Source organism: Symphodus melops (assembly GCF_947650265.1).
Source record: "Symphodus melops genome assembly, chromosome: 9".
NCBI lineage: Eukaryota > Metazoa > Chordata > Actinopteri > Labriformes > Labridae > Symphodus > Symphodus melops.
This window is the reverse complement of record NC_136699.1, coordinates 16,339,794-16,366,048: the sequence shown is the minus strand read 5'-3', so window position 1 is coordinate 16,366,048 and position 26,255 is coordinate 16,339,794. Positions and strand designations below refer to the sequence as shown.

The window sequence follows — 26,255 nt, the reverse complement described above, 5'->3', positions numbered from 1 at the left end:
GCAGTCTAATAAAAATCATAGCTTAATTAGCTGCTGGTGGCTTCTTCACCCACAATGAAATGACAACGTGGATTAGAGCAGGTGATTGTTGCAGCAATGTCAAGTACCAAACGGGATCTGAAACCCTATTGTTACAAACCACCATGGGATACACATAATGGAACATTTCTAATCATATGCCTTTCTGTTTCATCTCCACCACACGTCACATTTCCTGCATTGCTGAAACTCCTCGCCTTCGATCGTAGAAAACAGGATGTGCCCTCTGTTTGTGAGGGAAGTTCCATCGTGTCGATGCAGACTTTGTTTGTTAGGATCCTGAACAGCTGTGGCCTCAATCAGTCATCCTCGCCTTTCTCTAAGTGGAACAGACAACACAGGAGGAGCAAGTTACTCTACCCCCCCCCCCCCCCCCCCCCCATGTGGATTTCCTCTATTCCTCTTTGCGTTGCAGGAATTTTACATTTTAAGCTCATTTGCTCTCACTGTGTTACTCACCCCAGAACAGTGAATCTTTGTGTTACTGATCCCAGAACAGCCTGCCTATATTACTGATCCCAGAACAGCCATTATTTGTGTTACTCATCCCAGAATAATCTACATTTGTGTTACTCATCCCAGAACAGGCAACCTATACGTTACTGATCCCAGATCAGTCTACCTTTTGTTACTCATCCCAGAACAGCCCTCCTATGTGTTACTGATCCCAGAATAATCTACATTTGTGTTACTGATCCAAGAACAGTCTGTATTTGTTGTATTCATCCCAGAACAGCACCAAACCCAACACTGACAACACCACCTAAACCAGATATTACAAAATAAAACAGGAAACAATAAAGACTAGACTTAAAACACAACACAGGAAATAAACTTACAGGCAACATAGGGGGACACAGAGAAACACACTAAAGACTAAAGTAAACAAGACTATGAAACATTAAAACACACAAGGGAAACTTCAAACTAAAACAATACGAAACACAGAACCAAACCATGACAAACAGCCTACCTATAATACAACCTCCCTCTCTTCTTGGGCCCGCAGCTGCACTTGTGTGGCTAAATACTTGGCCAGGGTTCAGAACAGTGAACTTTGTGAACAAATTGTCTTTTAATGAGACATAAACAGACAAGAAACACAGTCCTTAATGTCCGGCCAACCTTCCTTTGTCTGCTGCCAATGACTGGATGTCGAAAAGCAGCTCCACCCAAGCATTGTGTCTGTAATATATCACAATGGCAGGTGGTACAGGTGACAGGTCTTATCAAAAAGCTGTCTGGGGATTTTTAAGGAGAAAACAATGTCAGTTCAATAAACCAGCAGTCCCTGACATGTTGGTCTCGAAAAGGGCACTTTTCCTTAGCTTACATCACCATGAAGCCAAAGTCTTGAGTGTGATCACAATAAAACGCGTTGCTAAATATTTCACAGATACTCGAGTCTTGCTCCAAGCTCTTACTTAACCTCATCCGCTACTCAAATCTGACAGCTCTTCAACACGCTAAATATAATTTTGCATACTTCAGCTGGATTATGCAGCTGATGTCACTCAATGTAAAATAACAAGTCACAAGTGAAAAATCCCATGTTACAACCACAACCTTCACCTCAGACTTGTCTGAAACCAAGCAGGGCTGCTTTGATAAAGGAAGAGACATCTTTAAATGGATGGCACTAGGTAGACCTATACTGGAGTGCAATGACAGCAGAATATAAATGCAGCCGTGAAGGAAAGTCACAGCTTGCTAACTGCTAAAGCCCTCTCTTATAAGAGGTTTAAACAAAGCGGAGCTGTTTCCTTCCCTCTGTTCAAAGCTCTGATTTGTAGTTGTAAGTTATAGCAAAGTCAAAGAATAACAGCACAAGATCTAAATGATCATTGTTTCTCACATAACAACTGACGCACTTCCTCTTTAAGCTGTCTGAGCTAAATTTGTGGCTTCCCTGAATCGGGGTAGAAGTGAAACTCAAAGCGTGATCGGAACAGGCATACAGGATGCAACGGTACAAACAAAGAAGAATGGGTGAAGAGCTCCTGAGACATGTGGTGTGACAGTAGCAACAGCCATTTCAGGGCACAGTAAAGGTTCAGGCACATTGAGGATAATTTGTTGTCAGAACTGTCACGAGTGTGTTTGAGAAAAGAGAAAGGCTTTTAAAATTGTGTTTAGAATCAGGTGTGGTGGTAAGAGCATGAGTTTTTCTGCTCTGAATCTGTAGTTTTCAATCAACAAAATAAGGTAAATATGCAATGATATGATATCAAAATGTTGCTTTATTTATATTCGTAGTTGTCTGTACAAAAATTTACCTTTACAAAATGGTAATAAAAAAAAAACTGTACACCAGAGATGTCAACTCATAAGCAGATCTTAACCCCTTGGACTTGAAATAAGTTAGAAACTAAAGTGCCATTTGCAATTTGGAACAAAACAAATATGCCATCTTAAAAGACATAGCACAGAGGAATTAGGGCTTTTTACTGGCATAGGGAATATGGGAATTTTAAATGTGGCATGAACGTGCTTTCTACTCTCCAGGCAGCGTTTTCTTTCTCTTCCCGGACAGATGGAGGCTTTGCTAGTTGAGGGAGTCAGTCTCACATCTTGGATCCGATGCTGCAGTCGACGTCGCCTTGCAAGCTGGACGCAGCATCGCCAGGGGTCTGAGGCTGTTCTTGCGTTTTTTTTGGAATGGAGTGCCCTTTTAATTTCTGATGTTAACCTTTTCCCCTGCAGCAGCCAGGGGAGTGTTTTCTTCTCCCCTCAGATCTGCTCTGGCGTAGATCTGTCTGTCTGCTCGGCTGTGTTGCCCCTGGCCTCTTTCTCCCCTCGTCTACGTGGCTCATTTTCTGACTCTGCTCACATCTCTGCAGAAGAAGAGAGAGAAAAAAAAGGAAAACTTAGCTCAGTTGCTAGAATATGGAAAAAGCACACATGGTTATTTGCAAACATACCTTAACCAGCCTTGTAAAGATACAGGGGTGGTTATGATTGTAACATAATTCTCTCTGTGTCAGGACCTCTGATGATAGCAGAGGTTTATGTTTTGTTCTGGGTGGTTTGAGTATGTGCACAGTGGCATGAATGTGTAGTTCATATAACTGCTTTGGTACTGATAGTGGAATCATAATGCTCATGTAGTCAAGTACTTTATGCTATTATCACCAAAGGTCATGTAGATAGCCCACCTGAGTCCCCAGACATGGCATTTACACACAAGAGGTGCTTAGAGATAAATGTGGTACAGTGTGTGTGAGTGTGGAGTGGGGGTGTATTATAAGGTAAGAACAAAGTGGCTACAACAACACAATGTTTTACTCTGTGAGTGTCCTCCACCACTACGCACTGCAGCCTGCTTGCATGTCAGCTTCAGTGGAAAAAGGAACAAAGAGGGATTGAGTGATAAGGGCTGTGATTCTCTTTAAGACTTACCTGCAAGTTCCTGGTCCAACATGTTGATATAACTCTCGAGGTCCCTCGTGTCTCCCAGCTTGGCTGCAGAAAGGTGACAAGAGAAAAATTGAATTTCACTAACAAATATTATTGGGAAGAAAAGAAGAAGAAAGAAGCAGTGGAACATTTTTTTTTAGAAGAAATGCAGCTCAGTGCCATGGTGTTTCCTTTGGACCAAAAGCTGAGAACTAATCTAAGTCCCAGAATTACATATGAAGCATACTGCTTTATGAATGGCAAACACATTACCGGCTTCTTCTTTTTTTTCTGACTGAAAACTGCTCTTAAGTGCTAAAAAAAACAAACTTGTCAGCTTGATGGCTCCAAGCACAATCTTTGTTGTTAACATCTTAAGATATTCTCTGTAAACACTGACAGAGTAAATGCCACCTCATGCTCACCCCCTTATTTTTCATCCTTTGAGATTGTAAGAGTAGTCTTGTGTGTCTGCATGCAACAGAAACACACCCACTTTCATTCATGTACACACACCTGAGCCACTTGTACCTCTACATTACTGCACTTTGTTGTGTGAAAACAAAAACAGCTCCGAGGCTAATATGGAGTGTTTTTTTTGGGAGTGTTTGATAGTGATCAGAGAGAAAGCGATAGTGATCACTTGAAGAACAAGAGGCTATCTGGATTGAGGTGGGGCTGATGGGAGCCTCTATTACCTTTCGGTGCCAGCGTGATGCCTGCTGTGTGAAGCTCCTCCTCACTGGTGTTCAAACTGTTTCCCAAAGAAGCTTCGCTGCCTGGGGGGAGAGAGAGGGAGGGGAGGGGAGGATGAGAGCAGATTATAAAAAAAGACAAGCACTGAGGCCAGGAAGCATGCAAATGATCAATGACGACACACTACACTCATACAGGAATGCAAATAATAAACAACAAATTAAGAAAGAAGGTGAACCCGTTTTCATTGTAAGCGCCCCCCAGTGTCAATTTTTGAAAAACAAATTTGCCTGTTGAAATGTAAGGGAGGCAAAATGCTTTCAATTATGACAACGCATGGGAGCAGAGAAACCTCTTTTATCTTATAACCGTTGATAATTCAGCAGCAACAAAAAAAACTAGAAAAATCAGACAATTACAGAATATGGGTTATCCACAATTGCAGTCGATGCCAGTACACAGCCACACTACTGTTGTGAGAAAAATAGTGTACAGGGATGTGTCCTTGTACTGATAATTTCATGCAAATTAAAAGTGTCGAGCTGCAGTTGTTTGGGTTGATAAAGGAGCTCGACAAGCACCCAGGGGGAGTGCCATAAATAATGTTAACCTCCCACACTTTTTACAATAACATTATCTTAACAGTAACATTGTTTGCAGGTGACTATTGACTAACTTACCATAGTCCGAGTCATCAACACCGCTGTCTTCTGCTGGTCCTGTGCGGCTTTTAGCCTCCTGCAGAACCCGCTGGTACACATGAGGTCGGCTGTGAGACGGGGCCTTCAGCTCCTCCACCACATCCTGGAACTCCTGCAGCAGCTCGCCCAGCTCGAGCTCCAACTCTGTGGAAAATGTGACAGTAGTTGGAGGGAACTCACATTACTTCACTGAGAGAAAATATTAAGATGGTCTTAAGTTTTTTTCAGAAAGCTAAGAGGCAGGGGAGACAAGTAAATCACATTTCTAAGCCTTGAATAAATGTTGTATGTTCGTTTCTAAAATAAAACAAGCAAGTAATTAACAACTCAAAGATGTTGAGATCCCTCAATGAAGAACAAAAAAAATCAAGTAAAATCCAAAGTCTGCATTTGGCGTTTATGTCAGTGGGTTGAATCTGCTAACTTGATGTGTGGATATAAAACTAACAGCCCATAAGGCATATAAAGCTTCTCACAACCTGGGATACGACTGTGATAAACACATATTACCAAATTCTTTGCTGAAGGCTAAAATCAAACAGTTTGTACCATTTAAAGAGTTAAAAGCACAGTCTTAAAATAACCATGCAGTATGGGATGGACAGACCTCAACTTTAAAAAACATTTTTATCAGAGAATTGTTAAGCTTAGGCCTTCATGAAAGTGATGGAAAAGATGAGGCAATATAAGAAGCAGAATACAGCCCACACGTAAGCAAATAAACACTGTTAAAACGTATTTGTCTGCCTATGATTTTTCCATAAAGGAAGGAAAACGACTAAATAATAATAAATAATAACTAAAGTCTGTGCAAATCACGAACTCTTACAGAACAATTGGAAGAACAAAAACTTAAGGCAAAGAACGCTATAACTACAATCTGCTCATTGTCAATCTAAAAACGAGCACATCCGGAAAAACAAAAGTTTACAAACAGGTAAGAAACTCTCTAACAGAATAATACTGTTTCATTGCTTCTTGTTAAAAGCCTTAACACACCACTGCATCATCTCTAAAAACGGAGGTTGGACTCACCTGTGTTTACTTCTGAGGACATATTGTAGCAGTGAAGTGAAAACACCTACAGACAGCTCTGTCTCTGAGTAACTTAACAATATTTCAAGCTGACGAGTAGGCTAGGGATTTTTTTTATAAAGGTCCCACACCCGCTAAACTATCGGGCCGGAGCAGCCAATCACGTCGCAGAGAGACCGCAGTCTGCTGAAGCTGGAAAAAGTGGGCGGAAAGTTAAAAAAGAAAACCATCACGCAAATGAGACAGACGGAAATAAGCTGTTACGTAACTCTGGTCGAGACATTTTTTTGCTTTTACCATGCTTTTAAATTAAAAAAAAAAAAAAGGGAGAGCGTGTGTTGAATCTTAAGGGGACTTGTTAGTATTCACAAGGAAGTTTTCTGTTTCTGGCACAGGGAGCTTTTGCTACATTAACATTTTACAGAGGACCTCGAAGAGACACTCTGAGTTTCAATCAAACTTTAAGAATAATAAACTGTGATAATGGTCCCAGGAACGTGCTTCTAAAGAGCCTCGTCACATTGGGAATTATTGTTCGTATTATACTTGAATTGTTTTTAAAAATGTATAATATCCTTCTTAGCCACTAACTTTTCCACAAACATATCTTTTACTAAACCCCACACTCCTGGTATAGTTAGAATAACTGAGTAGAGTTAACTTATTCATATAGTTGTTTTTTAATTAATTTTAAGAATAGATTTTGCTGTAACGTGTTCAGTACCCGGTTCTGTCAAGAGGGGCTGCTCTGATGCAATTTCAGTTCAAATCCCTGTAGAACAGCTGTTCCTCTGTGGCCCATATTATGTAACGTTTAGAGAAGTAGTCTTGTATGTTTACCAGCAGTGACAGAAGTAGTCGTTTTAAGTAAACTAACTCCAACATATGTAAAATGCTCAATTGCACTAAATACAGTAAACACAAGCATAAGTATTCATCATATTTTGTAATTTTTGTAATGTTGAAGTTTAGCAAGTTTTTTTGTGTAAATTGTAAGAACAATACCTGTTTTTTCATGTTTGTATCTCATAATTTTAACATACAACGTAATTAGTGAAAAACATGCCAGTAGGCTATATGATTTTTTTTACACTCTGCTGGTGAACAATGATTCAGATTCAGATGATGAAGTAAAATGAATAGCAGGCAGCAGCTGTGCTAAACCAGGTGCAAGCACATTTGGTATTTGTATATTAATCCCATCCCGTATAGATGAAAGATATGTCAATAAACCACATGCCCAATCGTTTTATCCTTTAGGAACAGAGTTGCCACAAAAACTTGTGTTCCTCCAATGCAGGTAAACCTGTTGTTCCTCTAGCTTCTCCTATGTCAGTCTGACACACAAGGTAAGTGCTGTAGGAGGGGCATGTAATGAATTCTGCCTCAGCTGTGCAGGTTTAGGTTGCTGTTTTCGTCCTCGGTGCTCACTTGCTGCTGGGGATCTTGGGTAACATGTGCGAAGGCGATGGGCCATGGGACTCTTGATAATATGAACTGGGCTGGACTTTTGCAGGTCAGTAGGTCAAAAGCAATACAGGGATTATCCAGATGTCAATTCATTAAATCCAGTGTTAAAAAGCCATATAAATTGAAACCAAAGACAGTCAAATAGCTATAAGAGATATCTAATTGCTTTCTCTTTTTTTTCTTATCAAGTTAAAGTTAATAGCTGAAATGTTTTCTTATATTGTATAAGCTGAATAATATTCAGAACTTCTTTTATAACCAAACAAAAACTGATGACTGGCAAATGTGATAAAATATGCAAAAAAATATGTGCAGTATATGCAAATGTATTATTCTTTTGTTATGCCAAGCACCTGCTTTTCTATTTGCTTTTTGTTTTTTTGTTGTTTGTATATTTGCGAGAGAGTAATTGGTTGAAGATAAGAGAGGGGCCTCAGATTACCTTTATTGTGCAGCTGCCTGCTTTTCCTTAAAGAGCTCACTGAGGCATTAAGTCTAAACCTTATCACCCCCGAGGAAAACCTCTAGACTCTGTCACTCTCAAGTGCAGCATGAAAGAGAGTCAAATCATAACCAAAATCAGAATGGTGCTTTAAAAATTGCTCAAACTTTGTTTCTTTCCTGTCAGAATATGCTGGTCGTGATCCATCTCCGGCAGATCATGTGTGATTCTTCTGTCTGGTTTTCCATCCCAGAGGAACAGGAGCCTGGTGTTCTGGCCGGGTCACTCAGTAAACACTTTCCACCGCCTTACCAGCTCCTGAACCAGGAGTATCTGTGGATGGACAAAAACACAGGAAATTTCTACACGACTGAGCAAAAGCTGGATCGCGAGGCCCTCTGCCCCGAGGAGACAAAGGCTGAGGAATGCATTATTTTACACAATGCTGTAGTGGGGCCCTCAGGAGACCTTATACAGTTCCCTGTGATCATAGAGGACATCAATGACAATGCACCTCAGTTTGAAAATGGTGAAATACACCTGAGGGTGCCTGAGGATGTCAATGTGGGGACCAGCTTCTTACTGGATGAGCAGGCTAAGGACAGAGATGTTGGATATAACAGTGAGCTACATTACCACTTGGAAGATTCTGATGGAGTCTTTAGTTTAAAGTTTGAAGAAGACGGTACGATCATCATGCTGATAGTGCAATCAACTCTGGATAGGGAGACCAGGGACCTGTATCAGATGGTGATTGTGGCCTCCGACTGCGGCTTGGACCCTCTAAGTGCTACAGCAACTTTAATAGTCACAGTCACAGATGTTAATGACAACTGTCCGAGCTTCAGCCCTGACAGCCCCCGCAGTGTCTCCATCCCCGGTGATTCTCTGAAAAACACACTGGTTGCTCAGGTCAGAGCCACAGACCCAGATTCAGGCCTGAATGCTGCAATCATGTACTCCCTCAGTCCCAAAGTCTCAGAGCGAGCCAAGAAGCTCTTTAGCCTTGACAGCCACACTGGGTACATCCGACTATCACAGGACCTCCAAAGTGACAACGTGGAGGAGCTGCTGCTACTGAGAGTGTTAGCAAACAGCCATCACTGCCCACCAGCAGACGCTCAGGTAACCATATACATACTCCCCAAGGTGCACCAAGAGCTGACGATCAAGGTCGGGTTCATAGCGGAGCATCAAAACCAGACTCTGGTGTTACAAGAGAACCAGCCCCCCACTGTCTTAGCTGTTTTAGAGCTGGAGGCTGACAGCAGCTTTAAAGGCTCATCTCTTTCCATTGAGAATGAGGTGCCTTTCACTTTGAACCCGCAGAATGGTAAATATCTGCTTTCCACATCAAAGCCCCTTGACTATGAGATGAAAAGAGAACATTACATTACTGTGGTAGCGCACGGGAGATCAGCCGAAGGATCTGTGATGGCTGCCTCCAGGCTTGTGATCATGGTGATGGTGGCAGATGTCAATGATAATGCTCCACAATTTCTCCAGTCTCAGTATCAGCTGGAGGTGGAAGAAAATAACCAGCATGGGATGTCACTGCTACAGGTCTCAGCTTCAGATGCAGACAGCGGACGCAATGGGAGGGTGACCTACAGGCTGAACAAACACATATCTACCATCTTTAACATTGACTCGGTGACCGGTCAACTTTCTGTGTCCGCCTCTCTGGACAGGGAGCTGCAGGCGGAACACACACTTACTGTGTTCGCACGAGATAGCGGCTCTCCTCCCTTGGAGTCAGCAGCCACACTATCCATTCGTGTTCTGGATCAGAATGACAATGCACCTGTGTTTCTAACACCTCACTTCATCTTTTTCATCCCTGAGAATGTCGCACCGTTTGCCCTGGTGGGAGATGTCAGGGCGACTGACCCAGACGAAGGGGACAACGGGAGCACAGAGTTGCATGTTGTTAACAGCAGCGGACCTTTTGTTGTGGATAACACCCAGGGAATGCTCCGCACCACCACCAACTTGGACCGCGAGACACAGGACCGCTTTGAACTCTACCTGCTGGCCAGAGATTATGGCCATCCGGTCACTATGACGTCCACTGCCAGGGTGACAATATTTGTGGAAGACATAAATGATAACCAGCCAAAAGTGGTTCTTCCCAGCAGTAACTTCTCTTGCCTGACTGTTTCTCCAGCAACCACTGCAGGCACCATGGTTACAAAAATATACGCCGTCGATGAGGACTCAGGGCTAAATTCTGAGATTACATACACTGTTGTAGCACCAGAAACAGTGCAAAAGAACAGCCCATTCCAAATTGATTCAAAGTCAGGGAACATCACTGTAATTCAGCCACTTCAATTAAAGGACCTGGGAATGCATCACCTGTTTGTTGCAGTCAGAGATGGAGGAAAACCAGCTCCACTTTATACCACCGTGTGGGTTAATCTACTGGTCAATGAGAGCATGGAGCCCTGCCACTTGGACAGAGCGCCCACCTGGACAGGAACACATAACTTTGGTCAAGCCCCCTCAAAGGCTTCCATCTGTGAGGCAGAGGACACCAGATCAGGTCAGCTGGCTCTGGTAGTAGGCCTGTTTATGATGTTAACATCCACATGTTTGCTGGTGGTGTCGACCGTTTTATACCTGAAAAAGAGGAGAAGCAGTCTGAGACAGAAGAAGAGGACACGCTCTGAGAACAATGAGATTCCACTCAGACTGAAAAACAAATATTACTCTGAAGACTAACAAGATGAAGCAAGCAGAATGTATAATCCTCACTCACATAGTTTCAAGGATGAAATCAGCCCCTGAATTAAACAGGAGTAGCCTATTTGTCAAAGGCTTCTTGCTTTTAAATAATCCTATCTGTTAAATGATTCTGATACAGTGTACTCAACATTTGTCAAGAGTAATACTGCAGAACATTGTAAAAAATAATATTGACCCGATAACATTTAGGCTACCAGGGATGCATACAACAATAAGAAGTATTTGATATTATCAGTAGAGAGTTCCTTCCACTATATTCCACATAATGTGATGTGTGCAGTATTACAGCATGCTATAGCAAGAGACTGCTAAAATACCAACATCACAGTGTTAATCTTTAGGGATTTATTATTCACCTTGTCCCCTGCAGCGAGAAGAAAACAGAGGTAATAGCGGCTGAGTTGATTGGGCCTTCCTCAGTAATGGAGAGTCCAAAGAATTTAGACACACAAAAGGGTTTAATGTTCCTCCAGTAAGGAGGTGATGAAAGTCTCTCAAGAAGCATCACCGTTACAAACCACAGGAGGCGGGAGAGCGGTTGTGGACAGGTGAGAGGCAGCAGAGGGAAGGAACACCGCCGTCTCAAGTCACTGCTTCACACCTGTTATCCGATAGCGCTGCTTCTCACCCACAACGCTGGATGGCACCCAAAAGGCACAGGGAAAAGAGGAGCTACTGTACTGCACAAAGTAAACCAACAGGCATGTTGTTTCGATGACAGATGTTCAGTGTGATATCACACTGTGTTCAAAGAAATCTTTACAAAAGGCAGTTGCTCTCATGTGTTTCAGATACATTTGTATGCATGCAGGGGAACAATTGAGATATCAAACCAGGTTAAGTGATGCATTAAATATGAATGAGTCAGGGTAAAATGTGTTTACAAATCTGTTAACACACAATTACACAAGGAGACTAGGCTAATTATTGAAGCATTCAGTCAAGTTTTTTTTTTGTTTTGTTACTTTAATGGTAGCATAAACTGTTTAGTGATCCTTTTAAGATACACCTTTGTGAGAGGAAGAAGGAGAGTCAGCATCCCAAGCCTGTAAGAAAACAATGTACAACAATCTGGTTAGTGCAGAAAAGGGCTTGTATAACATGAGAGGTGTTTCTCTCGAGTATTTCAGAGCTACAGTACCAACTAGGAAAAAAAAGGTTGAATATAGTTGTACTGTGAGGTAAGGTACATTAGCTATGGGGGAATAAAGAGCACCATAACAAAATTACAAATTTAAGAAGGAACATCAGATCCCATTAGATTACAACATAGTCAAATTAATATTAAAGCAGGCCTAATGTGGTTTAAATGCCTCATTTTGACAATCCATCTTACATTCTTAAACTAGACAGGCACCATGTTTAGTTTTTCTCATGTCATGTTTTTTTTTCTCCTAAAGTGAGTGTCGTTGGGTTTTTTTTGTATAAAATGCTTGCCACTGTCTAAGTGCTGTGGCAGTAGAAAGCCTGCCATCTACTGGACAGAGATGAAGCCAAGCATCTTTTTATCTGGGGTTTGGCCAGAGGGTGGAGATGAATCAGAGGACGGCTCTCAACTCCACCACAGTCAGGTCGCTTGAGATCAGTGATGCTTCCTGCTGCATGCTGTTCTGTTCCTCTCAAAGTAGACTACATCTCATTTTCACATTTCTTTTTCACAAGCTAAACATTTATGGGTAAAAGGGTTGAATTAACCGACAAGAACAAAGACACAACTTACACTGACCAAAAGTACCCAGTGGAATATTCCTGAGATTCACATGAGGGCATTTTTTATTAATCCTGTATAATTAAAAAGAACAATTTTGTTTTTCTTATCAAAGGAACTTGTGTATTAAGTAGTTTACAGCCCAAAAAGTGCACACTGAAAGTCGGTTCCTCACTGTCCATGCTCTGTTAAGACAACTTAAAGATTGCTTAAATAAAGATTAAGTGGACATATATAACCTCTTTTTAATCAATAAAAAACTAACGTTGTCTTATGCTATACATAAATAACTAACGTTGAAGAAACACCTTATTTTAACAGGGAGCCTTGACCTGAACCACACTGAACAGTAATCTATAAAGATGGGCAGATAAATGGATCTAAAACAGACTTAGATCATAGGAGGGTTTTTTTTCTTTTCTTTTTTTTAATAACAGCAGGTTCATTTTGATGAGCATTTTTGATCCAGATCACTTCACTGGCTATACTACAAACACAAATTACAAAGATCTTCTGCATGATTTATGAGCTGTTCCTCATTCGGTTTTATTATCATGTTGTCATTCAAAGAAAAGGTTCTTGTTGATCCACAGACTGCATGGCAGATTTGATGGTCAGCTAACAGTAGAGGAAAACGTTTTAACCATGAAAACAAAACGTTCTTCTGTTTTTGCAAAAAAAAATATTAATCAACAATGAACTAATGAAATTTCAACACGCGTAAAAACCATGACCTCCTCATTTTTCTCCGCCTTTAAATTCATTGAAAGGAGACATTGTTTCCTTAAGATTGCACTTGCAGCCATCAGCAGCTCTGTGCATTGTTGTGGGAACAGAAAGAGAGTTGAGATTGATATACGGGGGCCGAAAACTGGTTGCGCATATCATCATCAGAACAGCTGCAGAGCAGGCAGCAGCAGCAGCAGCAGGCTAATCAACGAAGTCCTTAACGCATCCTTCCAGACATGGGTAAGAAACTCCAGCCATGGGAATATTTACCTTTATTAGCTTTTAACAGACCGGAAACAAACTTAGTTTTAACAAATCTGCTTTTTAATGTGATTGCAGGCTGATATGAATGAGACTGAAACGGCATCAGAACTGAAGTTTTTTTTTTGTCTCGTTCAGAGGTCGGCTACTCTCCGGCTGATGCTTCACAGATATTATGAGATTTATTTCATGCTTGAAACGGCAGGACTGCTTTCAGAGCACCCTTGTCGCATTTGCTTTCAGTCGCAATCTTTCTCCATTTTTTTAAAGAGCCGAACTTGGCCTCGGCTTTGCATGTTTCGACTTAACGAGGACTGTTTTATTGTTGTCGACAAGTCTCAGAGAGGGACTGTGGGAAACTTTGGTTCCGCAGCTGTTAGCTTAGGCTTGTGACGTCATTAATTAGCTCAATTGTACCAGGTGTGTCTGAGTCTGTGGTCTGAAGGCACGCGCATAGGAAACAAAGATACACCGTTACAAGAGTCTAAAGTGGGGTGCACTTAGCCGTTTTACATTTCTATTTACACGTGTTGCAAATTGAGTCACAATCCTACTACTTGTTATAATTATTTCGTTGATTATGTGTTAGTTATTGTAATATTTTATCTTTTAAATGACCTCCTTCAAGGTACAGTTGTTAGCAGTTTTCATAGGCTAATAGTGAGCAGTTTGTCCCTCTCCCTTCCACACATAACACTTGTGGATGTGTTCAAGTAAAGGGCCATTATTTGCCCCCCCCCCTCCATCTGTGTTTACAGTAATGGTACCAACCACAGTCTGTCTGCTTCCATTGTATGTGTATGCAAGTGTGCAATGGCATACATGCACACTGTTTTGTTTGTTTCTATATTTGCCTCTCCATCCTTTTCTACACAGACAGATCCCCACTGTCACTTTCTTCATTCCTGAGTCTCCCCAGAAGGAAGTCTGAGTGTGTGTGTGGTGTGTGTGTGTGTGTGTGTGTTTGAGCATAGAGGACGTGCCTCTGGTCTTTGTTTGCTTGACATTGGTGGCCCTTGTACCCCAATGATGCAGTGGGACAAAGACGGTTGTCTCTGCAGTCACAAAAGCAGCCTCTTTCTCTTTTTCACTTTGTCTCTCCTCTCCTCCTTCCCCCTTTTTCTCACACTCTGCATGCTGGGTGCTGAATGGGGGCAGGGTGCGAGTGGGGGGTCAGAGCAGACACATCCCCATGCCCTTGGCCCTTGGCATCCATTCAAACAGCACATGACCATTTGTTAGAATGCGCTGCTTAAAATGAAGGATTGCTACGTGTTTACCATGCAGAAAAATCTTAAGACAAAGTAGCAGAAGCTTTTGTTTTTGGGGGTCTGGTTGAATTTTTTAATTATGTAATCTCAATGAAGAAGGTTTCAGAATCAAATGCTGATTTTTTTTTTTTTCTTCTTCTTTCATTTCCATGATTTCTCCCTCCTCTTTCCAGTGGAATTTAAGGTTAGGTTCACAACAGACAAAGACGTTTCAGACACCTCCAAGAATCTGCCAGTGTCATTGTGCACTTTCTTTTAAAATACTTTCACAAACTATGACAGCATGGCCTTTAAATAATCCAGCAATGCAAGAAGCTTGTTTTATGTTTTAAACTATTTGTTGGTCAATGTTGCTTTATCCACAGAACATAATTGCCATTTTTTACATTCATAGTACTGATTTATTAAAAAGAAAAAACCCAGATTGCAGCTTCTCTAAGGTGAAGATTAGCTGCTTGAATCTCCTTGGAATGATTGTAGGCTAAATTTCTTTTGGTTTTGGACTGTCGATACTTTTTGAGGGTTTTTTTTTATTCTTTAGAAATGTCTCTGTTTTGGACTTTTTTTTTTTTTTTAAAGATTTGTTTTTGGCTTTTATGCCTTTATTATAGAGGGAGGACAGTGGATAGAGTCGGAAATCAGGGAGAGAGAGTGGGGAGAGACATGCGGGAAATGGGCCACAGGCCGGACGCGAACCCGGGCCGCCCGCGCGCGAGGACTGAGCCTCAATACATGGGGTCGCGCGCACTGCCGCTGCGCCACCGGCGACCCCTGTTTTGGACATTTTTAAACTAAAAAACATTTTTATCTGAAAACTGAATTTTGTGAAGTGTTTGCACACATCCATTTCAATCTATGGTAGAAAACGAGATCCTCACTTTCCTACTTTGCATTACTTGTACTTTGAAACATAGTGCCTCTTCTTTTCTGTCATAATGCATCAATTAAATAGGCTCCCTGACTTTCATGGTGCTCTGTCCTCTTAAACAGGTTGCTATGACTGCTGCATGCGCTGTTTGGGTGGGGTGCCTTACTGCTCCCTTGTCGCCACTCTGCTGTGTTTTTCTGGCATTGCCCTCTTCTGTGGCTGTGGTCACCAGGCACTCACAGAGACAGAGAGACTCATCGAGACTTACTTTGCACGTAACCTTCAGGACTACATCACCCTTGCATACATGTGAGTGTTGAATTTCAGCGTCTTCATCATGAGAGTGATGTCGTTTTCATCTTGCTGTGGACTCTCTTAGGCCTAGTCTATTTATCAGGTTTCAGTTGTTTGCAACCCTGAATTTTCCCTGTTATCATCGTTCCTTTCAGCATTCAGTATTACCAGTATTTCATCTATGGATTGGCTTCCTTTTTCTTCGTCTACTGCATCGTGCTGTTGGCTGAGGGCTTCTACACCACGAGCGTTGCCAGGCAAACCTTTGGAGAGTTCAGGAGCACCATGTGTGGCCGCTGCCTCAGCTCCTCGGTGAGAGTGGGCCCAGAGTGGGACAAGTAAAGGGGATTGGAGAGATTGGATGGGATTAATACACATATCACTCCCTAGTGGGTGCTGAGCTGAAAATCTTAAAGCTGCTAAAAACCTCTGGGGACATGCAAAGATAAGCATACAGTGTGTGTTTGAGCGGCTGGGGAACAAGCTGAGTGGTTGGGAGACGAGGAAAAGAACAGAGTGAGATAATAAGTAAAGCTAATCAGGAAAAAAAGTACATTTGGTCACTTAGTGAGTCCCTGTTCATAGAAAAACTATCTTACATTACTTATGTGCATTAGTTGAGTTTACGATTATGCACACCAATGTTTCATCTTCTCTCATTGTACAGTTTATAGTCGTCACGTATGCGTTAGCTGTGCTGTGGCTGTTGGTGTTCGCCTTCTCTGCCCTGCCTGTCTACTTCTTCTACAACATGGACGCCACCTGCCACACTATTGATGTTCTGACTGAGACCCCAGCAAGTATCAACCAGCTCTGTGTGGATGCAAGGCAATATGGTAAAGAGACATCTATTAACCGCAACATATCTTGCGCTAACTGTATTAAGGGTAAATTAGCTATGGTTGTATATATTAAATTTGCCAACAATGACTAATAAAAGCTGTCTGAATAATTTCTACTCTGACACTGACCTCCAGTTTTGTCCAAAATCTATGACTAGGACTAGTTGTAAGTCATAAAAAGCTGCTTGCAAAGATGCTAACATGATGCAATGCCAGTACTAAACCTGAGTGTTCAGCATCTACTTGCACTACTGTGTTAGCATGCTATTTCTAGCTAGTGAAAAGCAACACACAGGTGAATTCAAAACTTGGAGAGCATGGCAAGCCGATAGTTCTCCAGTTATCGGTCCTGAAATTGGACCAAAATATTGTTAAAAATAACAAACTTTGTTCTGCATATAGCACTATAAAGTGTCAGGTTCACCAAAAGCCCCGTTTCCACCAAGCGGTCCGGTATGGATCAGTACAGTTTGGTACGGTTTGATTCTATCCTGTTTGCGTTTCCACAGCCAACGCGTGCCCTATTTCGTGTGACATTGTAGCAGCCTGAGACAGTGTAGACCGCTAATAAATTCAACAAATATTGTGTATCTAGACATGGCGGGGTTATGTATGTCTTTTAATGCCGCTGTCGTACGGGACCAATCAACAGACTGCAGTGTTTAGCTCCACCATCTAGGGTTGAATCAATATTCTTGGCACCCCAGCAGAAGGGTCCAAAGGGTACAAAGTAGGATGGCACGGGTCGGTAATTCGGGGATCTTGCTTGCCGTACTGAGACGAACTGAACTGAACCACTTGGTGGAAACGGGGCTAAAGTTATAACAATTTATCTTCTGAGGAAAGTATATGATTTTACCAAATCTTATGGCAAACCATCCAAATGGTGCAGACCAAAAACCACACACAATAACCTCAGTCATAGAAAAAAATAACAGGACCATCAAATTAATTAAAATGTATCTTTAATGGACTAAAATGATCCATACAAGTGTTTTGCAACCCTGTCAGTAGTAATATTTCAGACTAAATCCACTGAGCTTTAGAGTCCTGATAGTTCGTAAAAACATGAAAAGCCCAACTGTCACTGGGTGGCATCATCCTTCATTATGATAAACATGGAAACTGTGTTTTGTGAAACATCCAATGTACACTGTCCTGATGGTGTAAACACTCACGAGCTCATCAAATATGTATTGATCTCCAGCAGCAACAAATGCACTATTTACCTGGGTTATGGTTTTGTTTGCTTAAACCTGCTGTGCCCAGATGTTTTCGGAAATAATTTATCCCATTATAGAAATTAACATACATTTGTGACCTATTTTTGAAACATTCACAAGTTTAATGTTAGCCAAAGGGCTTTGAGTGCCACAGACAAGCCTGGGACGTCACCAAACATTGAGAAATGTTCACTGTTTTTTGGGAATACTGGATAATGGAAAAAAAAATACAATTGTTGCATCTCTATCCTTTAGGTATGTCTGTAAATAAGAAGTCAAATGAAATGGAGAAATGCCACTTTTCCTAGGTCTCCTGCCGTGGAATGCAGTTCCAGGGAAAGCTTGTGGTATAACCCTGTCCGGTGTTTGTAAGACCAGAGAGGTAAGAAACAATAACTGATTCAATCTCAGCTCTCATGTTTTTCTTGAAATCAAATGAAAACATGTTATCTCCTTTTTAATGCAAATCTCCTCCCATCAGTACCAGATGACTTATGACCTCTACATTGCTGCCTTTGCTGGCGCGGGCATCACTCTCCTGGCTCTAGTAAGTGATTATGCTTCAGCCGGGGCCAATTTGGCTGCACCAACAATAGTGTTATGGCTCATGTGACTTAGTGACGCTCAAAGTGTAGGCGGTGAGGCATCTCAAGCCTCCATGACTGATGACTTTTGTACTATTGCTCTCTGTTCCTCATTCTCAGCTGACACAAACATCATAATAATGCTGTAATGTCTGGTGGTTTTCCAGCCAGCCAAATGGTGCACCCATTATGCTTTGCATGCTCCATTACAGAAGCCGTTACATGGATGGTGTCTGCGATCAAATTAATGTCACAAGCGCTTTATCATGTTTTTTTTTTTCCTATTTGTGGTGTCATTTTTCTTCTTTTCATTTCTGTTCTGATGCTTTCTGTCTCTCCTTTTCTCTTCATAGCTCACCTACACTGTGTCAACCACCTATAACTTTGCTGTTCTGCGGTATCTGGGGAGAAAGGGTATAAGTGCACGGTGTTAGGCTCTCCTGCTTCCTGTCTGATCTGTCACTCCTCCCCCAACAACATGGCGATCTAAATGGACTCCAACAATTCCTTCCACATCATCAGCACAGAGCCACCTGTTGTCACAGACTCTTAAAAATGTTGTCTTTTATATTTTTACTTTTCCTTGTTGAGAACTGATTTATTATTTCACTGTTTTAACTGTATTATATGTATCTGAGGTTTGAACCAAAACCCTTTATTGCTAAGGCCTTATGACCAAAATATGTGAGAGTTATTGCTCCTTTTTATTTGCTCACATTAAAAATCACATCTGCTTTAGGTAACGTTAAAAATCCAAATAACACACCACTAATACATTAATGTATGTAAGAAATCACTGCTTTGCAACACTCACAGCTGTAATGCAGCTGTTAAAGGGAATAGGGACCATAGGTTACCATGGCTACCATCCCTCACATCTGGTTGCCATGGTGGCAGACAAGCATGCATTTGCAGTCTCATGCTGACCTCAGGACTTTTCTCACGCGCTGGAGAAAAGTCTCAACAATGGAGTCAGGCACGTTTATGAAAAGCCAGCCAATAGGGAGCCAGCTGTGGGGGCCACTCGCACTACGAGTCTCTGCCAAGGGTTATGTCACATGTCAAAAGGAGCGGGGTCCTCAGGACAAAGAGGGGGTTAGACCCCTCCAAACCCTCAATGCAGCTCAACTGGGACCGCAACCACACACACACACCACCCCTGCTGCCACATGACCCCCCCCCCCCCCCTCCTCCTCCCTCCTTTTATGGAAATGATGGATTCAGAGTTAAGCTTCTGAAGGAACTTTAAAGGATTTTTTTAACACGTCTTTCCAAAAAAAAAAAAAAAAGGACATATTAGGGAAGTTCTGATCTGAAATAGGTCTGAAATTGTTTCTCATAATTTTGAGATAGCCAAAGCACTAGGTGCCAACTTATCGAGTTGCCTCATTATGAAGCCAAAAACAAATGAAGATGTGAGTCTTCCCTTCTTTTAATGCCTGGCTGAGGTACTTTACTTTTTAGAGATTTGACAGCTTTGATTTGTCTCTAATTCTTTAGGAATTTTGTTGTAGTTATTGTATAACAACTCCCTTTATTTAGCTGAAATGACTATTTTTACACTTTACTGTAACACTTTACCGTGTTACTTACTAAACCTTTATAATTAGATTTTTCTATTTGGTGAAAGCTTTATGGAGCTGTGAGAGGTAGTTTTGGCTGTTTGATGATTCTTTTTTTTTGTGTTGGTAAAGTTTGATAATAAAAAGGATATTCTTTGAAAGTATTTTTGCAGCGTGCCTCTGAAAATATTTGTAGTCTGTGAAGCTGTAGCATCTGGTGGTGTCAGTGTTTAACTGGCGCTCCAACCTTGGCGTCCGACCACATTCAGAGGGGCCAAGGCATTTTGTAAGGTGTTTTGTATTCTCTCCTCCTATGTCCACAGGTGCACTGTTCCCTGCACTTGGCTTTGAACCAGGTGAACCTGAGGCACAGGGTGAAAGAGGAGAGGCGAGGCTACGACCTGTATGGGAGGCTGCAGAGAGACAGAGGGGGGACACTGTGCTCTCCGTACCCTGCAAACACGTCTGACACCTGCTGACAGTGCCTCGGGTGCTGCTGCAGGAGCTCTTTTCAACTAAGTCCATCACAACTGAGCTGGTCGTCAAAATGCTACTTCTATGAAGTATTGGAATCTGTTGATTCATCTTAGTAGAGGAGAGGATTGTGACTCTTTATTAGTGCTTTAAATTGAATAGAGGTTATTAGATGTCACATTCTAAGTTATAAACTTGTATAATACTGGCAGAATTCTTTTTTCTATATATATATTTTCTGCCTATTTCCTTTTTTTGGATATTTGACCATTTAATATAGAATGTTTTCTTACATTTCTTCCGAAAGGTTTGAGAGGCAGATCTAATGATTGTATTTGTTTTTTTTCCTGCCTGCTTCTTATTTCACAGTATGCGGTTCATGCTTAGTATCTCTTAATGAAGAGGAAATAAACCGTCTAGCTCTCAGGTTCCCACACGTGGGAACATTCAAAGACATTCAAGGTCTTGTGTGATGACATTCAAGAATTTTGCATTTTGGGTCCTTGCTCAGGATTAGTCATGCTGCAAACTGGAAACTTTTTTGTGTTTTTGTCCTCATGGTGAAAATAACTGCACAGAGGTAGAGAGCTAAAGTGTTCGGATTACTCGGAGTGACCTATTTTAGTTTTAAAAATAGTTTTGGAACTTTGGTTTTCAATTGTTAAGCAAACAATTAGAGTTGCTATAAAGGTGCACACTTTCATGGGTTTTCAAAGCATGAGCATAAAGACCACAGACATAAGAGTCTCTGTTTGGTTTGTTGCATGTTTTATTTGTAGCCAAGCACCGGAGAGTATGTACCACTTGCCAGCATGTTGGCACACCCAGTCTTATTCTCCATAGTGCAAAAGAGGATTTTTCCATCAGATCAACACATAATCAGGATGAACGGTCTAGCTTTTACACGGCTTTAATCACACTGATGAGTTTGAGCACTGACAGTGAAGCAGACGTTCAGCGTCATACTGAATAAAAGCAATGCCCTTTGCAATATAATACATAAGCCATTAATATGGACAGCCCAATGAAAAGTGTTTTTACATTCATAAATATTTCAGAAACAAAAACAAAATACTGACGTTAGATCGGGTTGCAGCGATTATAAGACAGCATCATGTTGCCAACATACTGCAGGGTTATGCTACCAGCTTTAAGTACCATCTGGTTCTCAGGTGAGTTACATTTTAGGTAAACAGTCTGATCGGCTACATTTATATGAACAAGATCAAAACAAAGTGTACAGAAAGGAGATTAATCCAGATATTAACGCTGACAAACTAACAGCCCTCATATTAGCTTTGAATGAATGTAGGACACCAGCTTGATTTTGATCCAATGCCCTACTCACTTCACAGTTAGTACAGATTCTCTCTGAAGTTCTCAGCCCACCTGGTAAACTTTAACACTAATCCTATAGATTGACTGGAAGCGTTTGATAAACCAAAAGAACCATGCTCAGAAAGTAAATGTAAATGTACCTGACTTCTTTTGGTTTAGTTTCACAGTGAAGCTCCTGTTCTATTCACCATTGGTCTGCACAAACACTGAGTATAACATGAATTCAAAAAGGCATAAATCGTGATCCCCAGCTAAGAGAAAACAAACCATAATGACTTTGTGCAATCAGAAATTCAATTGACGTGTTTTTTCAAACAGACTTGGGTGTTTGAATAATACACTAACATACCACTACAGAAGCAATCTACAATCTGATGTGAATGATTAGTTTGTAACATTTCTTACCTCAGTTTGAATCACTGAATTTCAGACATTATCTTCTCAAACCCACTCAGGCAAACAACAATGCCCCCTGGCTGATGACAGTAATACACTGTAATGTATTTCAGTACCAAAAACATTGAAACAAAAAACGTGCCATCCAGCTGAAACAAACATTGTTAAGTTCTCAGAATACTCTGTTGTATGTTTTGTTGAACACTGCATAAACGGAGAGGAGAGGTAATGCACAATGCGCACATCAGTAGTCCTAACAGCCGTATCCTTGTGCTCAGGCTATTTCATATTCAGCTGAGACCAAGAGTGGAGCAGACTGACGGCACAAGGCGCATGTAATGTACCAGTCAAGCAAAGGAGGGTAACAATGCAATGGAAAATGTGAAGGACTGGAATGTTAAGGCCTGCTACATAATCAACAAAGCAGACATTATACTACATGTATGACACAAATTACTGTTAATTCAAATTGTAAATAAAAAAAATAAAAAAACCTCTTACATCCGAAAACAGACTAATCAGCCCTTGGTCAAAAGATTCATCTTACTCTTTCAGTAAGAAAAAAAAGGGAAAAAAAGCAGCAGCTTATGAGTGAGAATTACAAAGGCAGTATTATGTTTTAAACTTTTAGGACCTTCTTACTTAGAAACAGACAGACATAAATCATGGGAAATTAAAATGATCAGATAATGCCTCAATCGAACAGTGAGAGTAGATTCACCAAAATCAGATTACCACAATAGCTCGTACCAATGCATACAGTCAGATCCAAAATGAAAGCGTTCCCTTTTTTATCCCTAATAATCGATATTGTCTCCCTTTTGAATGCAGAAATCATTTAACTTGTTCACACATACTTATTTATGGTCATCTTAAATCCTCTGTTTCCACCAAGCGGTCAGGTTCAGTTCAGTATGGTAAACGTTTCTTGGCGTTTCCACTGTCAAAAGTTGGGAATGGCATCAAAATAAGTGATCCGTATCGTCCCGTTTTTTTTGGAAGCCTTCTGTTGGGGTGCCAAGCGTTTGTATCCCACCCTAAAGGTTGGAGCTAGACACACTCCGGTCCATCGATTGTTCAAAAGAAACTTCACTTCCTTTGTAACTGCGGTAATAAATGAAAAAAAAGACAACACTAAACGCACCATGTGATTTGGAGAGAGTCATTTCAAGGCTGTTTTTGTTTCTTTGCGACCTCGAAGATGCAGACCTTCGTCGTCATCATTGATCTTTGATAACTGCGTCACCTTCTTCTTCTTCGTGGAATTCATTGGCCGTCCGCACTAAGTCGTGCCGCTGTGATGGGAGTGAGGCGTGAGGATACTGTTGGCTGTGGAAACGCAAATAAAACTGAACCGAACCTGACCGCTTGCTATACTGATGCTGGAAGTTTCAAAGCATCTCTAATCTGCCGGGGTCGGTAACACCGTCACTCACAGACACCCTCTGGGTCCAGTAAATACATTAACTCTCCACTTCTGCTCAAATATCTGATAAGAGGAAAATGTGATGTCGTATTCAGAGTGGCTCTAAAACCTGGGGGAAAATCTGTTCGGGGTCAGACTGTTGAGGAGGAGTCAAACTGTACACTATGCCAGAATGTAAAGTGTGCTATTCAAGTGAGGATTGTTAAATTCTCTTGTCTACCGTGTTAACTAAAATGTGTATTATTCCAAACAGACAAATGCTCTGTAAAGACAATTTCATACAACTCCAACAAAAGGCAGACAAAGCTGAAGCTATGTAAAAAAAAAAAAAAAAAAAAAAAAAAGTTCATCGTGCAGCACTACTGGAAGCAGTAAAAAGGATGAGTGTGCGTGTTACAGTATGCCTGTACCTTTGTAAGAGCAGTCATTCAACAATCTTGATACCAGTTGTATCCTTGACCGTAACCCCTTTCAGAGCCGCTGTACCTTCTCCACGTTATCTTTAGGTGATACTGTGCACAGTGCCTTGCACCTACAGTATATGTACCGTCAACTTTATCTTACTGGCCCTGAAAACTGCTATGTGCAAGATTATGCAAGAGAGAAGACAAGGCAGATTACACCTGGCTAATCAGCAGCATGTACGAGAAGTTTTGCGGTTGCCATGTAGATCGATAGTACTACTCAGAAGTGCATGGTCAATCTGGTCCTCAGCAGCCAGAACCTCCCGCACGGCTGCCTCAAATGCAGCTGTGACATTAGTGTCGTCCTTTGCACTGGTCTCAAAATAAGGGCAGCAGCCGTTCTCTTCGCACCACGCCCGTGCTTCATCTGACCCCACCACCCTCTGCTCCATGTCAACCTTATTGCCCAGCACCACAAAAGGGAACCGTTCAGGGTCTTTCACGTCAGAGTAGAACATGAATTCCTTCTTCCAGCAGCCGAGGTTTTGGAAGCTCTGCAGGTCGTTCACAGCGAATGTGAGCAGGCAGCAGTCTGCGCCTCGGTAGAAAGGCGTGCGCAGGGACTTGAAGCGCTCCTGGCCCGCTGTGTCCCAGATCTGAAGAGTGACAAGACGCCCATCCACCTCTAGATCCCGGTTCAGGAACTCCACGCCGATGGTGTGAAAGGAGTGGGAGTCAAAGCGGTCGGTGACATAGCGATTCATAAGGGAGGACTTGCCCACACCACCGTCCCCCAGCAGGATCACCTTCAGCAGCAGGCTCTTCCCGCCCGACATACTTCTTTCCACCCAGCAAGGCCTCCTTACCAGGTGGCAGATCAGGGTACATATAACCTAGAAAGAGGAACAAACACAGAACTTAAGACTCACTCATAAGGGAAATGCAAATCACATTAGGGCAATAGAAAACTAAATATACTGACTGTAAAGAAAATACGTCACACCCAAACCACTGTGACTTTTCTGTTTGTTTAGAATAAACACTTTGGGCAATGCCTGTTATGCCTGCAACATTAGTATTCAACTTAAGGTGAACTTTTGTGACACAAGATGAGCGATGTTTAATGGTTGACTAGTTTCAGGGACACAAAGGACAGCTTGTGAACAGAGATGTCTGCCAAAGGTCTCTGGATGAAGCTCTTTTGTTTACTGCACAACACAGACATAGAGACTAACAATATGTGCTGTGCTTCACTATTATGATCACTCTTTATCATCCAAAAAAAAATATATATATATATATTTAACAAGTGAGTTGTAGCAGGCACCTTGACAACAGGGGCTGCTCTGGGAAGTTCCAGTCTGCACCTGCGCAGACCACAACCATGCAGCAGCTTGTTTTCATCTGTGGCTGGAGGCTAAAAAAAATGCAACCTGAACAGCTTCGTCGATGGATCTCAGCGAAACTGTTCGTGAAGCTGTAAAGCAGAAGTTAACCAGGAACCGATACAGGTAACGCATTTCTATCTAAAAAACCCCCAAACTACAAAACTGTGATACTACGCAGCGGCTTCGCAAGCCTTCCAGCCAACAAGCAAGCTAGCCGGCTAGTGTGATGTCTTGTTGTTGACATTCCTTGTCATGCTAACTGTTAGCTTCAGTGCTAACAGCCTTTCTGGAAAGCTCTGTCATCTTCAAGCGAGATCAAACGTTTCCAGGGGGGGGTCGTTTATGCATATGTGAATGCAGCCAGTTGAATGTAGAGTAAACATGAACGATCACTCACCCTGATCCCTGCAGGTTGTTTTGATGTGGTCTGCCCCCCCGCTCCCCTACATCTGACTGACAAGTCGTGACGTGCGTGCACGAACACAGGAGACGCACGTGCACAGCGTCCAACAGACCGAGGTCCTAAAGTCCGTCTGATAATGTCAACACAGTGTGAACTCTGGGTACTTATTCTACCAATTTACTTTGGAACATTTTCACATGTTTGTCTCTAAATAGACTCGTTATGAAGTCCCCAACAAAGGAAAGTATAATAATCAATATAGGTTGTTTACATTTACATCAACAAGGACCTTTACGTTTGGTACTTGGTAGCCTACGTCTTAAAACTAAGATATCTTTCAAATTGTTAGAAACTGTTTGGTCCTTTTTTTATTTACTGCAACGGTTGTTTGAAACATGTAACGATAGCCTAAGGTTAAAGGTATTTATCAGACAATTTCAGGACCAATGAGATACATTTCATATTGTCACCCTGTAAACAACACACATCCCTTTTTATATATATATATTTTTTTTTTTACATCACCCAGTAGAATACGTTTCTTTCTTTTGCATAAT

The 26,255-nt window shown here is 41.6% G+C and overlaps 4 protein-coding genes across 5 annotated transcripts; 2 read left to right on the top strand and 2 right to left on the bottom strand.

The window, feature by feature from the left end:
- Window positions 1-1,095: 1,095 nt before the first annotated feature.
- On the bottom strand, window positions 1,096-6,088 carry LOC306829550 (regulator of cell cycle RGCC). The gene is made up of 5 exons (XM_079352632.1): window positions 5,868-6,088; window positions 4,812-4,976; window positions 4,134-4,214; window positions 3,439-3,501; window positions 1,096-2,873 (listed from the first exon to the last, which is right to left on the bottom strand). Exons 1-5 carry the CDS (start codon window positions 5,887-5,889, stop codon window positions 2,866-2,868), a joined length of 339 nt encoding a protein of 112 aa, XP_079208758.1. The 5' UTR covers window positions 5,890-6,088; the 3' UTR covers window positions 1,096-2,865.
- A 933-nt stretch (window positions 6,089-7,021) lies between these two features.
- pcdh20l (protocadherin 20-like) lies at window positions 7,022-10,522 on the top strand. Its single transcript, XM_079352887.1, has 2 exons — window positions 7,022-7,383; window positions 7,966-10,522. Exons 1-2 carry the CDS (start codon window positions 7,336-7,338, stop codon window positions 10,501-10,503), a joined length of 2,586 nt encoding a protein of 861 aa, XP_079209013.1. The 5' UTR covers window positions 7,022-7,335; the 3' UTR covers window positions 10,504-10,522.
- Window positions 10,523-13,019: 2,497 nt separating this feature from the next.
- plp1a (proteolipid protein 1a) lies at window positions 13,020-20,799 on the top strand. 2 transcript variants are annotated; one of them, XM_079352232.1, is made up of 7 exons: window positions 13,020-13,204; window positions 15,487-15,673; window positions 15,814-15,970; window positions 16,326-16,494; window positions 18,032-18,105; window positions 18,205-18,270; window positions 20,193-20,799. In XM_079352232.1, the coding sequence occupies exons 1-7, from the start codon at window positions 13,201-13,203 to the stop codon at window positions 20,346-20,348; spliced, it is 813 nt and encodes a 270-aa protein (XP_079208358.1). In that variant the 5' UTR covers window positions 13,020-13,200; the 3' UTR covers window positions 20,349-20,799. The 2 variants fall into 2 exon arrangements, with proteins under 2 accessions (XP_079208358.1, XP_079208359.1); XM_079352233.1 differs by lacking the exon at window positions 20,193-20,799 and adding an exon at window positions 18,661-20,033 and having other exon boundaries at window positions 13,024-13,204.
- A 295-nt stretch (window positions 20,800-21,094) lies between these two features.
- On the bottom strand, window positions 21,095-26,157 carry rab9b (RAB9B, member RAS oncogene family). Its single transcript, XM_079352234.1, has 2 exons — window positions 25,693-26,157; window positions 21,095-24,800 (listed from the first exon to the last, which is right to left on the bottom strand). The coding sequence occupies exon 2, from the start codon at window positions 24,741-24,743 to the stop codon at window positions 24,135-24,137; it is 609 nt and encodes a 202-aa protein (XP_079208360.1). The 5' UTR covers window positions 24,744-24,800; window positions 25,693-26,157; the 3' UTR covers window positions 21,095-24,134.
- Between the last annotated feature and the right edge of the window lie 98 nt (window positions 26,158-26,255).

What these genes read in the sequence shown, in the direction of transcription:
- LOC306829550 (XM_079352632.1), bottom strand. Translation starts at nt 5,889, where the DNA reads ATGTCCTCAGAAGTAAACACAG. An exon ending in GTCCTCAGAAGTAAACACAG is followed by an intron (nt 4,977 to 5,867) that starts GTGAGTCCAACC and finishes CATTTTCCACAG; the next exon opens with AGTTGGAGCTCGAGCTGGGC. An exon ending in CATCACGCTGGCACCGAAAG is followed by an intron (nt 3,502 to 4,133) that starts GTAATAGAGGCT and finishes ACCTTTCTGCAG; the next exon opens with CCAAGCTGGGAGACACGAGG.
- pcdh20l (XM_079352887.1), top strand. Translation starts at nt 7,336, where the DNA reads ATGGGCCATGGGACTCTTGATAATATGAACTGGGCTGGACTTTTGCAG. An exon ending in ACTGGGCTGGACTTTTGCAG is followed by an intron (nt 7,384 to 7,965) that starts GTCAGTAGGTCA and finishes CTTTCCTGTCAG; the next exon opens with AATATGCTGGTCGTGATCCA.
- plp1a (XM_079352232.1), top strand. An exon ending in TACATCACCCTTGCATACAT is followed by an intron (nt 15,674 to 15,813) that starts GTGAGTGTTGAA and finishes CGTTCCTTTCAG; the next exon opens with CATTCAGTATTACCAGTATT. An exon ending in GCCGCTGCCTCAGCTCCTCG is followed by an intron (nt 15,971 to 16,325) that starts GTGAGAGTGGGC and finishes CTCATTGTACAG; the next exon opens with TTTATAGTCGTCACGTATGC.
- rab9b (XM_079352234.1), bottom strand. Translation starts at nt 24,743, where the DNA reads ATGTCGGGCGGGAAGAGCCTGCTGCTGAAGGTGATCCTGCTGGGGGAC.